At 46.9% G+C, this 14,756-nt stretch overlaps 1 protein-coding gene across 1 annotated transcript; it reads right to left on the minus strand.

The window, feature by feature from the left end:
* Window positions 1-424: 424 nt before the first annotated feature.
* Window positions 425-5,523, minus strand: LOC136455511 (uncharacterized). The gene is made up of 2 exons (XM_066455508.1): window positions 4,792-5,523; window positions 425-742 (listed from the first exon to the last, which is right to left on the minus strand). The coding sequence occupies exons 1-2, from the start codon at window positions 5,521-5,523 to the stop codon at window positions 425-427; spliced, it is 1,050 nt and encodes a 349-aa protein (XP_066311605.1).
* Window positions 5,524-14,756: the final 9,233 nt, after the last annotated feature.

The raw sequence follows: 14,756 nt of genomic DNA on the forward strand, positions 1-14,756 counted from the left end.
ACATACTGCTGTGCTTCACTAATTCTGCCCCATGAATCATAGGGGGTATCATCTGCTGATAAATCTATGACTAGTCTACCCTGAGCCGACATAGCATGCAAAACCTCAGTTGGTATTGGTAATAGCATACCATGAACAGGTACTGACATGGCATCAACCAGTGTGGGCATAGCATGTCTACCTCTCTAGTCATCTCTGAATCATCTGAATCACTGCTAACTACATCACCGATCCTGTCCTCCTCCTCCTACTCCTCCTCTTCCCATTCTAACTCATTCACATCGAAGTAATTGCTTATACAGTCTACTTTACTTGAATGAAACTGCTCCTGCGTCATCTAACCATCCAAATCCATAGTACCCATAGTTGGTTCCATATGAACCCCACATTCTTGTTGAGTATCATCATCGAAGGACGGCCCCTCCTAGAGACCATGCATCCTGTACCCATTCTCCGCAACCACCTCATCCATGGCTACATTGGAACCTTGGATTACCCTATTGTAGCGGGACCAGTGAGCATGGTCCCGCAAGGGCATCAACACGTAGTGTGCCCTAGTCTTTCCACTATCAAATCTCCCCTTCAGTGTATAATCACCGCCAAACTTTCCATTCAAACGGCCACAAAGATCACTAAAGCTAGGAGGTTCATCAAACCATTCCAATTCTTCTTCCATATCCTCAAACATACCATTTTCTCTCCTAACACTTCCTCCATAGAAAACTCTAACACAACAATCCATCTATAAAAGCATTTCAGAAACTTCATCAGGTCATCGAAATCATCGTGCGTACTAACTAATCTAGTATTCATACCTATACTAACTAAGAAAACTAACTAATCTAATATTAATACCTATAACAACAATTCTAACTAACAATAATAACTAACTATACTAAATACACTAACTAATATTAGTACCTATACTAACTAATTGTATTAACCAACTATACTAACTAACTTCACAAACTATACCTATCTAGGTAACTTTACTAATTTCATTGACTAACTTTGAATCCTAACCCTAGCTAACAACAATTCTATTGAAGCAACAAATGCACAAGAGGATTACCTCGACAAACCATAACGGGAATGACTGGCCGATAGCTAGAGGATCACCCCAATCCACCTAAGGCGACGAGCTAGCCGCCGACGGCAATGGTCGGCCAGTGGCGGGCTTCTTCTGCACCCAAAGTTGGAGGAGGGTTAAGGACAGGGGGTGGCAGGGGAGGAAGAGGATGGGAAGAGAGGGAGGCCGCGCCATAGGGAAGCAGCGGCCGCGCCGGTGATGGGGAGGGGTGGCGACGCAGTGGAGATAGGGAGGGACTGAGAGAGGGAGACAAGAGAGAGAGGGAGCCAGCGGGGGAGGTGCGGCGGTGGGGGTTGGGCGGCGCGGAGTGAAACAGAGAGAGGGGAAAGGGGCTGGGCCGCAGGCCTCTATTTCGCTCTGCCGCACCCTGATGGGTGGCGCGCCACAGCTACGCCCTGATCGGTGGCGCGGCAAGGCCTGCTACGTCAGTGACCAGCAGGCCGGGACATTGCCACGTACGCACCCCTGCTGCGCTGCCATGCATGACGCGGCATCGTTGTTTCGCCGCGTCCTGGAAATAGGCGCGGCCAAAAGTGTTATTTTTGAAGAAAAAAAAACAATGTTAGAATTAAAAATAGTTAAAAAAAGTGTTAAAAAAAATCCGTGCTGATGCGTCCAGCCGCGCCCGCGCCACGAGCGACACCCACGGTTTCGCCGCCCGCTCTGCCGGTCTGCCGTTGCCCTGCCCCCCTTCAGCTCGCGGTTTCCGCCGAACCACCAGCCCCGGCAGAGGCAGGTGTCCTGTGACTCGTGTCTGCTGCGTCGTCATGGCCGCTTGTGGCTGCCTAGCCGCGGAGAGCAAGCCGGAACGCGCGTTGCGTGCGTGCCAGTTCTAGAATCGAACAGTCCACGTGCTGGTGCTGTGGACTCCGGGACTGCGTCCGGGTACAATGAACCTGCTCGCTCACCCGGGTGGCCTTTGTACGTGGACGTTGTAGTGGCGCTCGTTACGCCCTCTCCATCATCGGCCGCTTCTGATGACGTAACTACTACTGTAGAGTAGTACATGACTACATGCATGTGTCGTGTGCACCGTTCATCTCGACGTACGGCGCGCTTGGCTAGCTAGACAAGGGGTATGTGCGTTACGCATCCGGACGAGAACTCGGTCGGATGCAGGAATGCAGCTTGCTGCAACAATTGCACGGTTGATGAAGGGTAGCATCAGCTAGATTTATTCATCGATCACCTGTATAGCTAGAGTCCGCCATCACCAAGCAGCGAGGTAGGGAAAATTTTTTATATGACCGTTGGTATAAACAAAGAGCTATAGATAGCTCTGTTGCGTACATGCATGGACAGTGGCGGCAAAGATGTTGTATATAGAAACAGGCGGATTGCTACTATACAATGGAGTGGATGTTATCACCAAATAATGGCACGAAAGTTGGGCAATATCACTACGCCAATAAGGCTCTGTTGGGGCGGCTTAAGAGCCTCTGTAGGGGCGGCTACGCTAGCCGCTCCACCAGGGGGTTCCTACAAATAGGACCTCTGTAGGGGCGGCTCCCTAACCGCCCCCTACAAATACCTCTGTAGGGGCAGCTGGTTCCAGCCGCCCCTACAAATGAATTTGTAGGAGCGGCTGATGTTTTCAGCCGCCCCTACAGAGGTTATTTGTAGGGGCGGCTGGAAGCACCAGCATCCCCTACAGTTGTTATTTGTAGGGGCAGTTCAATCTAGAACCGCCCCTACGGTGCATTTTTCAGTAAAAAAAATAATTAAAAAATTCAAATCTATCTACAGCATATATACATCCACAGTTTATACATATATACATCCACAGAATATATAGTTCAAATTCAGATCTGAACCACCACATTTATACATATATACATCCACAAGTTCAAATCACAAGTCATAATTCACAAGTCTATCATTACATAGTCCAATCCACAAGTTCAAAATCACAAAGTATAAGAATTGAAAAGGTGAAGAGAGGCCTCAGAAACATGTCAATCATCATTTGATCATGAACTTGGAGCTTCAAGGCATCAGAACATAGAAGAGAGGAGAAGGAAATGTAGGGGCGACTGGTATGATGCCAAGTTCCTCACACGTTCTTGTTCATCAGATCATATTCCATATAAGTATGGACTTGGACAAATTCATCATCGGCAATGGTCTTAGGAGAGGAGAGGAGAGGAGAGGGGAGGGGGTAAAAGAGGAGAGTAGTGACATAGAGTAGAGAGAGTAGTAGTTTAGTACTAGCAGTAGTGTAGTAGTATAGACAACCAGATCAGCAAGTAGTAGTAGAGTAGCAGATCAGCTAGTAGTAGTAGCTGTAGTAGTGTAGTAGTATAGACAGCAGCAAGAGTAGTAGAGTAGGCAGTAGTAGTATAAGTAGTAGTGTAGTAGTATAGACAGCAGCAGGAGTAGTAGAGTAGGCAGTAGTAGTATAAGTAGTAGTGTAGTAGTATAGACAGCAGCAGGAGTAGTAGAGTAGGCAGTAGTAGTATAAGTAGTAGTAAGACAATTGAATTCAGAGCATAGCAGCAGCAGTAGTAAGACAATTGAATTCAGAGTATAGTAGCAGCAGTAGGCAATAGAGTGTAGGCAGTAGTAGATCAATAGAACAGCAGCAGCAGCAAGCACATAGTAGTAGACAGTAGTAGTAGATTGTTGAATCAGTTACATATTTGGCTCAGATTTGCCCATTATTGTCTTCACTGGTTGCTTGTATATGAGATACAAGCCGTCCTAGTTTAGCAGCACACAAGCATAGGGACATTTCATCATCATCGCCGCTGCCTCAGCATAAAAAGTCTAGACATCATTGCATATGCCACTGCCTCAGCAAATTTTTTAAAGTTTAAAAAAAATCATCATCGCAAATGCCACAAAGATAAATCAGTGTCAAAACTAGATCCCAAATCACATATGCATCATAGTATAGCAACAGTAACCACATAGTAGAGTAGCATCATAGAAATAGGCAGCAAGTGCTTTGTTAATAGGAAGATGTATATTTGGCATTTGCTCAGCAAAAAATGGCATCACATGTAGCAAGTGCTCAGTTAAATGGCACTCAGTCTCTTATCTCAAATTCATGCAAAATTCATCGAATTTCATCATTGGCAATGGCATATGCTCAGTTAAAATCTATCCCATTCCATCATAGTGGCATCATAGGCATCATAGGCAGCAATCAAACAAATGTAGTATAGTAGTAGTACAGTACCAGCAGAGTACAAAGTGAAGCCAAAATGTTCAGCTACCAGAGTAGAGAGACAGTGTAGAGACAAGAGTAGAGTAGAGTGTGGTAGCAGCAAGTAAAATGTGCAGCTAACAAAATTGAATTTGGCTAAATGGCATTGTGCTCAGGTAATTCAAATAGACTAAATGGCATTGTGCTCAGTTAACAGCAATAGCACCCAAAAGGCAGTGGTATTATGCTCAGTTTTCACAAAAAAAGCATCACAGGCAGCATACCAGTAAGGAAATAAGTAGTTCATCACAGGCATCATTGGCAGTGGAGGCATCATTGCTGAGATTCTTGTACCGACTTTTTCCCACCCTTCTTATTCCTCTTGTTCCCCGTGGAGGCTTCTCCTCCACTGTAAAGGTCATTGTCTTTGTACCGACTAGCCCCGCACCGAGGACATTTATCTAGATCTTTGAACGTGTCACCACGAAAGAGGATACAATGGTTGGGGGCATGCATGGATTTTTTCAACGCCCATTGTCAAAGGACTTATAACCTTCTTCACATAGTATGTGTTGGCGAGAACTGAGTTTGGCTGTGGAAGCAACCATGCTAGGAGACGCAAAAGATCTTCAAAACTGCAGTCCGACCAGCCGTACTTAGCCTTCAGGATGAGTAGCTCAAGCACAAAACATAGCAGTGTCCAGTGTGTCGGACAACCCTTCTCTACACCATACACAGTCTCCTTCGATGCTTTTGTCACCCTTTCTAGATTTTTTAGACCTCTCTTCTGTAGTAATATTTCTGGTCCAACGGCCCGAAGCATTTCATCCAAATTGTCACCGTCGTCTTTATCCCCCTCATATGCTCCGCCATCATTGCAGAAATCACCACCTTGTTCATTGCGGATGTCACCACCTTGATCATTGCCTAAGTCATGATCCATTTGTTGAGCAAGCTGGTCTGAGTATTGGGACAGGTACTGCAGGGTTTCGGCATCGTCTTCTAGAACATCGCCATCATCATCAACTGCCATTGTTTCACCATGATGAATCCAATCTGTGTAGTTCCGAACAAATCCTCGCCTGATAAGATGTTCTTTGATGATACTCGAATCTGTAAATGCCACCGTGTTCTCGCAATCCTTGCAGGGACAAATAATTGTATCCTTATTATCTATCAACGTCGCTGCATGCTTCTCTGTGGCTTCAATAAAATTGTCAACCTCTTCATGAAAAGGTGCCTCGAATCTTAACGAATCATACATCCAAGAGTTCCTGTACTCCATCTTTTAAAAATACAACACAACCAAAGAAAATATACGAAATGAGTCAAATTAATAATTAATTAATTGAGAATGATTATATATACTCCATGGTAGAGGATAATTAATCAATTGCCTACTAATATAACGCATAAATATTTGAAATGAAATATAAAATGGTTAATATATACCATCACAAAGAAATGGTCTAAAAAACTACCTTTCATGCCACCCAAAATCCAATTTCATTAAAAAAATAAAAAAAACAAAAACCTAGATCTAGAACTAGATCTCATGCATTTGCTTTAATCAAACTAGGGTGTAATCTAGGGTCTAAAATCAAGCAAAATCGACTAATGAAGAGTGTAAGCTCATTTCTCTACCTAATTTACACTAATAGCTTCAAATCTAGGGTCTAATTTGCTATATACAAAGCTCAAGCACCATGGAGGAGAGAGAAAACCAATAATCAAATTACTCACTAACCCACCATTAAAACTTCAATTAAAGAGTTGGAATAGCATTTTCTTACCTTCTACAACATCCCCACCAAAGGAATTGAGATCAAAACCTCCCCCCTTAGTAGAGCAATTTTTGGGAGGAGTCCAAGGCCTCCCAACCTTTTTTCTCGGGTTAGAGTGAGTGACCCGAGGAGGAAGAAGATGGTGGCTGCTACGTATACTGTACATATTTGTAGGGGCGGCTGGTGATTGAGCCGTCCCTAAAAATCCAACTGTAGGGGCGGCTCAATCACCAGCCGCCCCTACAAATGACCCCAATTTGTAGAAGCGGCTGGAGACACCAGCCGCCCCTACTGTGCCATTTGTAGGGGCGGCTGGTGTCCAGCGCACAGGGTGTGGCCTGACAGTGCCACTGTAGGGGCGGCTAAAGAGCCAGCCGCCCTTACAGTGAAAAGGGCCGCGTCCCTACAAATCTTTTTTCACGTAGTGTATCTTATCTGTTGAGTGTGGACTGGAATTAAAGGAAAAAGCAGCAAAGATGCATAGCAGATGGAGTACTCCGTATATATCAGCACTACTGTGGCTAGTGTCTTGTCGGTGAAGCTTATTTGGTTGGAGCCCTAGCTCGAGGACTCGAGCTAGACAAATGTATCCAACTGCTACAGCTTACGTATTACAAAAACAAATGTCTCAGATTGATGTCTAGCCAAGGCAGGAATTTCATGTGGTCGTCTGCATTTATCCAAACAACACCGTACTTAGCGCACAAGCCAATTGCCCGGTCCAACAAATTCCCAATAACCTCTCGCTTTTATTATTGAACTGAGTTCATGTACGGAGTATATGCTAGTACATGCATTGTACGTGAATCCATATACCCGAGACGAAGCATGCATGGACGTACGTTAATTTAGACTGTCACATGAACCCGTGCCGTTCGCGCGCAGAGAACGAAGGTGATCGCAGAGCGATCGCAACAGTTGGTGCCCCGCGCGGCCGCGAGGAGGTAGCCTCAGCCCTCGGTATCCGTCACCTCCAAGTCCCTAGCTAGTGATCAAGCATGAATTTGACGTGATCGAGAGTCACGCTCACAGCTGACACGATGACGTTGCCATCTTATCTACAGGCAGGAAGACGGCCACGTTCACGTAGATGAATCACGCCGCGTCTGTGATCAGGACCAGTATTTTTCCTCCTCCCCCATCTGCATCGTAACTAAAACCGCCAGGTGCAATAATCTTAGTCAAACTCGTCAAATGAGCATCGATCTCTGCTGTGTTGCTCCTACCTAGCTACGGTAGGCGGTAGCTACCTCTCGGCACTTCGGCAGTGACATGTTCTGCTTACTAGCTAGTAGTTTCCACAGTTCACCACCGTTCCGGACGTGCAAGAAGGTCTACCTTCGATCCGTATAGCAGTCTACTAGCTAGCTTGTTTTTGTAAATGCACATAATAGCATGTACATAATGTTAGTAATCAAAAACTAAAATTTTATGTTGTATACTTTATTTCAGTACCTATGGTGTGTACACGGATAAGAATTGAACATAACTCAGTTGGTAGTGTGTACACGGATAAGAATTGAACACAACTCAGTTGATATAGTGGAATCTGGTCGCTTGGATCTCTCACTTGACATTGCTCCCATTTATATTTATTTATTTTAGCTCGCATTTATGTTTATTTATTTATTTTAGCTCGCATTTATGTTTATTTATTTATACACACTTCCTACATCTCAATCGACTGAGATTGAGAAGAGCGTTCAGGCGATGGCTCCTTCTTTCGTCAGGTTTAGAAGGGAGGCCTTGGGGAGGCAAGTAGGCACGGCGGCGGTGGTGGGTTGGCCGGCGGTGAACTTGGCAGCGCCCCGGCGGTGGTGGCTTGGCCGCCGGCGAGCTTGGCGGCAAGGGCGCTGCTGAGCGGGCAGGGCCGACCAACTGGATGGCAAGAGGATGGGGGCGACGGCAAAGAACTTTGGCGTTATGTTGTAATTAGCGTGGCGGGGGCAGCAGACGGCAGCCCTGGTGGAGGAGGCGGGGGCGTCCGAGAATGGGCTGGAGGATGCGGGCAGCGTCCGGTAGACTCGGCGGAGCTGCCGCCAGGGCTGGAGGAAGCGGGCGGGAGGCGGGGGCGTCCGAGAAAGGGCTGGAGGGGGCGGGTGTGAGGCGGGAGACGAGCTGGAAGACGACGGCCCTAGAAAGGAGATGAGTAGTCGCGGTGTCAACTAGGGCGCTGGATCAAGATCCAAACGGCTGAGATCAATCGCCTAAAAAATGAAAAAAAAAATCAGGTACATGAAGGATAGCAGATCCCTTATTTTATATTAGTGTTAGATAACACATCCGTTGATAACTAGACTTCTATAATAGTTTGAGAGTTTATCAATAGAGGGCCAAACACTCATATTTAATGGATTTCGTTAGATTTAGTCGGCTAGTTTCATTTCAAGACTACTATACCAAATATTATTAATGGAGGGCGTGACAAATGATCAGGAGCCGGCGATGCCAAGTTGGCCATATACAGGTTTTACCTCTCAGAGTTGCTCATATATATATATATATATATATATATATATATATATATATATATATATATATATATATTCTATCTCAACATATACACGTTGTTCTATCTCTTGGCGTTGCTCGTATAGAGGTTCGGGCGTACGTGTGTGTGTTCATTGACAAAAGTATACCTTTATGTATACTATACATAATAAACATATGCGTTTTTGCTATGCATGAAAAAAAAAACCGTATTATTGGCGCCGTATGCATGTGTTAGTAGCCATTCATGTGAAAACTTTCGTTAATCCTGATCATATAGCCCCCACCACAAAGTATACGGGTTTTCTCCTCATTTTTTTCTGGTTGCGATGATCAGTATGTGTCGCTTTCCATTTAGGTCCGCACAAAAAAAAAGATAAAATATAATAGCTCCAATAATAGAACTTAAAGTAAGGTTGCGGATTGGGGTGGGGAGAGTTTATATATTTATACATATAAATAAAAAACCGAAATGGTTTTCATGATGCTGTCCCCAGGAGCAGACTGCTCGGTCCTTTTCCGTTTCCGTTCGGATCAGATATGATCCTCTTGCTTGGACTTGGCAAAGGGAAACTAGATAGGCAGCACTAATAGTGATGAAGTGTTACACGTGTAAAGTGAAGTAGTGAGAACACTATAGGAGATAATGTGTATGTCTCTCGCCTTCTGCATAGTTTATTTGATTTGGGATTATCGAGCCCTGATTGCACACCAATGATATCTCTCCCTGTTTGAGCAAATCCCTTCACCTTGGTCTCAGCAAACAAATCCCTTCACAACTCACACAAGAGAGAAGCTGGTGGTCTCTTGACACGGTCTCAAAAACGATGTACAGCTAATTGCTGATGCGTTGCTTAATTATATGTTCAAATTAAACAAATATAATAGAGTTGTTTAAGATTGTGTAGGAAATCTGTTGCTCCAAATAAAAATAAAAATAGTCATATACATATCACCTAGTTTTTTGGACTGAACCAGTAGAATGGTCGGGAAAGAGATATATGCGTGTTGTGCCCCCACCTCCGGCTACGTTCCATCAACATTTGATGTGATAAATTTCTAGCTAGGATCATTAGCATATCTGTCGTGTTCATTAACCCGGGGTCCCTAATGGATCTGCTTCCTAGCAAAAGCTTGGCCTAGCAGACAGCATTACAAACGACGCGCAACTCCTGGGCCGGCCCAGATACCTAACGACAGGCCGGAAGAGCGATCCAGTCTCCGACCGAAAGGCCTGGCCAAGGAGGGGATGACGCTCACTTCCGACTCCGACCCGCTTCTCCGACTGGAAGGCCTGGCCAAGGAGAGGACGACGCTCGCTTCCGACTCCGACCCACTTCTCCGACCGGGAATACACCGAACCTCTGCTTACGGCTCTTTTCCGACCAGGGCGGTTGGAGCCGACTGGGAACGACCGGCCGGTGACGCCCGCTCGGTGAGGACCCAAGAAATCAGGCGGAGCAGATAAGGCAAGGCACTTAAGTCAACCGCAATACCAAGGACCGTACCCTACACACCTATAGGATAGTACTGCCAGGCCATACCAGAAGGGTGCTTTCCAACCTTTCAGACATGTCAGAACACGAACAATGTTGTGGGCGTCGACATTTGTCCTACAGTATGGTAGGCGCCGACATTTGCCATACGAGAAGAACACGATGGAGCCTGCCACATGCATCTGGGTGTCAACAGTATTGTGGGCGCCGATAAACTATCGTGTACCCGACGGCATGGGCAACAAGACTAGGAAACACACACACACTCTCTCTCTTGTAAGACCATTCCCTTCATCTATAAAAGGGGATGCGCTCTCTCCTAGGAGACGCCGGTCATTCCGACTCTCTCTCGGCTAAGCTTAAGACATTCTGAGCACTCGAACAGCTCCACGGCTCTAGAACTCTAGAGCTACATGGAGCATACGCTCCAATACTTAGCGCACGTAGGAGCTCCCGTCACTCTTGGCCCTTCGGTCCAGAGCCCGACCGGATCTCTAACACCCCCTTTCTATCCCCACTCGTTTGTAACCCCACAACAAACTTTGAGCACCTGGGCTCAGAAATAAAGTCACCGACCGACTCAAACTGGACGTATGGCACGTTGCCTGAACAAGTATAAACCCTATGTCATTGAGTGCTAGGCCACATCCGATCACAACGTACGGTAAAACTACAAATATTTACTTGTTGGTCACTTTTCGCACCGACAGTTGGCGCCGTCCGTGGAGAGGACGCCGTACGATCACGCTTTTGGTCATCGGATGGCCCACCTTTCCGCCATCTTTGTCATGACGGGCTCAAGCGATATGATTCGCTTTGGCTCGCTGGAGTTTCCCACGCTCCCACCTGTTGGGATGTGGGTTCCTCCCGTCTTCAAGCCGTCCCAGACCTTCCGCTTCAGAAGCCTCAACTTCGTCGGCGACCAGCTCGCCGTGCTTCGCCTTCGCGAGGAGGCACTTGTCCCGGCGCCCGTCGGAGGAGGAGCGCCCTCCATCGACTCTAGGCCACCCGGCGACCTCAACGACGAGACGCCTTCGCTTCACTTCGACTCCACACTGGGTTCAAACCCCACTATGAGTAACGTACATATTGTTCTTTACTCGCTATTTGATATCTTCCGTTGTCCCCACCGCAACCGCCATGCGACCGGTTCCCCTATGGCCTCGCATCCCACCCGAAAGGACTAAAGCATGATGGATCACTCAACGCGCCAAGACGTTCATCATATTCGGCAAAAAACTTTACAAATGAAGTCCGTCGAGAGTACTCATGAAGTGCATCCCTACCGACCGAGGAAAACAACTCCTCCTCGAGGTCCATGCCGGAATCTGCGGACATCACGTGGCCCCGACGTCGCTGGTCGGAAAAGCCTTTTGTCAAGGTTTTTACTGGCCCGCCACGCTGTGAGATGCAGAGGAGGTCATCCGTAGGTGTGAGGGATGCTAGTTCTACGCTCGGCAAACTCATTTGCCGGCGCAGGAGCTTCAAACCATCCTCATCACCTAGCCATTCGCGGTCTGGGGCCTCGACATTCAGACCCCTCAAAAAGGGCCCGGGTGGCTTCACTCACCTTCTTGTAGCAATGGACAAATTCACCAAGTGGATAGAGGCAAAGCCCATCACCAACATTCACTCGGAAGAGGTGATCAAATTCTTCCTTGACATCATCTACCGTTTCGGTGTTCCTAACTGTATCATCATTGACTACGGAACTAACTTCACCGAGAAGAAGTTCCTAGACTTCTGTGATAGATACGGCATCAGGATCGACTGGGCCTCGGTCGAACATCCACGTACTAACGGTCAAGTCGAACGAGCCAATGGCATGTGAAAGCTCTAGTTTGGTTTTGGTGAATTGATGAAACCCTAAGTGCTAACCTAGTTTATCAAGTGATCATGAGATAGGTAGCACATTCCAAGTGGTGAAGCAAATGAAGATCATGACATGATGATGGTGATGCCATGGTGATGATCAAGTGCTTGGACTTGAAAAGAAGAAGGAGAAAAACAAAAGGCTCAAGGCAAAGGTATAAATAGTAGGAGCTATTTTGTTTTGGTGATCAAGACACTTAGAGAGTGTGATCACATTTAGGTTTGATAGCCGTACTATTAAGAGGGGTGAAACTCGTATCGAAATATGGTTATCAAAGTGCCACTAGAGTGCGGACAGTCCGACGGTGCCACCAGCGCCCTAGAAAGAAAAGATGGAGGTCACAGTAAGTGACCGGACGTTGGTCTCTAAAGAACCGGCGCGTCCGGTCAGTAGCAGCAGAAAAAGCGGAGCGTCGGTCATTGACCAGACGCTGGCGCTGAAATGACCGAACGCTGGCTGGTTGCGTCCAGTCACACTGACATGGTCGCGCATAGAGGAGTCGTCGAGTGATCGGACACTAGGTGAGTTCGGTCAAGCATGACTAGACGCGTCCGGTCGTGAAAAGTCGTCTCTGGATGCTTACTGGAAACGACATGACGCTGGGGTTCAGCGTCCGGTCACTTTGAGCTACTGCGTCCGGTCATCACATGACCGTTGAGATCGAGCACTCAGCATTTGATGAGAGGGGACACATGGCACGCATCACGTGACCAGATGCTGAGGTTCAGCGTCCGGTCAATATGACCGGAGCATTCGGTCACCCCGTGTTGTGCCCAGTGAAGGGATACAACTGCTCTATTTCGTGTGGGCTTCTATTTAAACCCCATGACTGGCACAAGCTCACACTCTTGGCCATTTGCATTGACATAACAACCTTGTGAGCTTAGCTAAAGCCCTCCCACTCATCTCCATCATTGATTCATCATCTTTGTGAGATTGGGAGAGAATCCAAGTGCATTGCTTGAGTGTTTGCATCTAGAGGCACTTGGTGTTCATGTTTCGCTGTGGGATTCGCTTGTTACTCTTGGTGGTTGCCACCACCTAGACGGCTTGGAGCAGCGAGGATCATCGAGCGGAGGGTGGTGATTGTCTCCGGCTCCGATCGTGGTGATTGTGAGGGGTTCTTGACCTTTCCTCGGTGGAGAGCCAAAAGGTACTCTAGTGGATTGCTTGTGGCTTATGTGATCCTCATCTTGTGTTGGTTGTGCGGCACCCTATTGAGGGTTTGGCATGTGATGCCAATTAGCTCGTGAACCTCCAAGTGAGTGAATCGCCACAACGAGGAGTAGCTTGCCGGCGAGCAAGTGAACCTCGGTAAAAATTATTGTGTTCATCATTTGATTCCGAGGTGATTGGTCTTCATTGGTATTCATTCGTGTGATTGATTGGCTCCTTCTTCGACACGGCGGTATAAACAAATTGCTCACTCTCTTTACATTACCGCAACTAGTTGTCAAGCTCTTTAGTGTAGCTAGTTGTGAGAGCTTGTTAGTTTGGTTAGTGTGGCTCTTTAGTTAGCTTTTGAGAGCACACTAACTTAGTGTAGTGTCATAGCTATTGTGTGGATAGAAACTACATAAACTAGAATTGTGGTAGGTGGCTTGCATTTTTAGTAGGTTAGCGCAACACTTGCTTCACCTCATAATTGTCTAACCGATTTGTTAAGTGTTGTTGTAGAAAATTTTAATAGGCTATTCACCCCCCCCTCTAGCCATTAGGACCTTTCAGCATGGTCCTCCAAGGACTTAAGCCACGAATCTTTGACTAACTCTATAAGTATGCCGGGCGATGGGTTGCTGAGGTCCCAGCGATCCTCTGGAGCCTGAGAACGACCCCGAACCGATACACATGGTTCACACCTTTCTTCCTGGCCTACAGAGGTGAAGTAGTGCTGCCCTCCGACCTCGACGACGGTGCCTAAAGAGTGAAGGCCTTCGACTGAGACCGAGCTGCGGAGGCTCAGCAGGACACGGTTGACCTGCTCAAGGAGGCTCACGAGACGACCGTCATCTGCTCCGCTCGCCACTAGCAAACTCTCTGTCGGTACCATGAAAGAAAAATCAGAGGGAGGATCCTCGAGGTCGGAGACCTTGTGCTCCGAAGAACCCAATCAACCAAGGAGAAACATAAACTCTCTCCACCATGGGAAGGACCCTATACGGTGACCGAGGTAATCCGACCAGGCACCTACCGACTGAAGGACGACAACGGCAACATTCTCACCAACACAAGGAACATCGAACAGTTACATCGTTTCTTCCCCTAAAACTCGGTCTTACCGCTTTCTTTCATTCAACATTTGCTCCTACAAGCACCCTAGCCCGAACACTCTTAGCCTGGGTCGCTCGGGGGCTCCACGAGGGTGCGATATCACCCCTCTTTTTTACTATTATATAGTAATACTTTTCACCCAAATGAAAGGGTAGTCCGTTCATTTTTTTACCCTATGTAACTTATGTTTTAAACTCCTGACCGATCAAACCCCACCACGACCTACGGTTATGAGCAACTGAGCCTCACAAACTACGCCCGGGTTCTTAAGGTTGCAGCCTATGGGTCAAACGGACAGGTGTGAAAAAAGAAAGGATAAAAAACAAAGCTATGCTAGGGTGAAAACAAAGACGGATGGGACAAGCTTCCCCTTACGAGTGATTCCGTCACAAAAACGAAACTAAAATATTCATGAATACAAAAAAAACTATTCACACGAGGGCTCCCCCATGAACTTATCATTTACATATACTGACTGTTTCTACTCTAAATTCTATTGTGGCCGCTCGGTGGCATTGGCTGATGGCTCGGTCGACGAGGATAAGGGCTGCTCGCTTTCCGATGGGATGATGTCTGGCTTGGTCGGAGGTGGGACGATGCTCGC

This window comes from Miscanthus floridulus, chromosome 5, assembly GCF_019320115.1.
Source record: "Miscanthus floridulus cultivar M001 chromosome 5, ASM1932011v1, whole genome shotgun sequence".
NCBI classification, from domain to species: Eukaryota; Viridiplantae; Streptophyta; class Magnoliopsida; order Poales; family Poaceae; genus Miscanthus; species Miscanthus floridulus.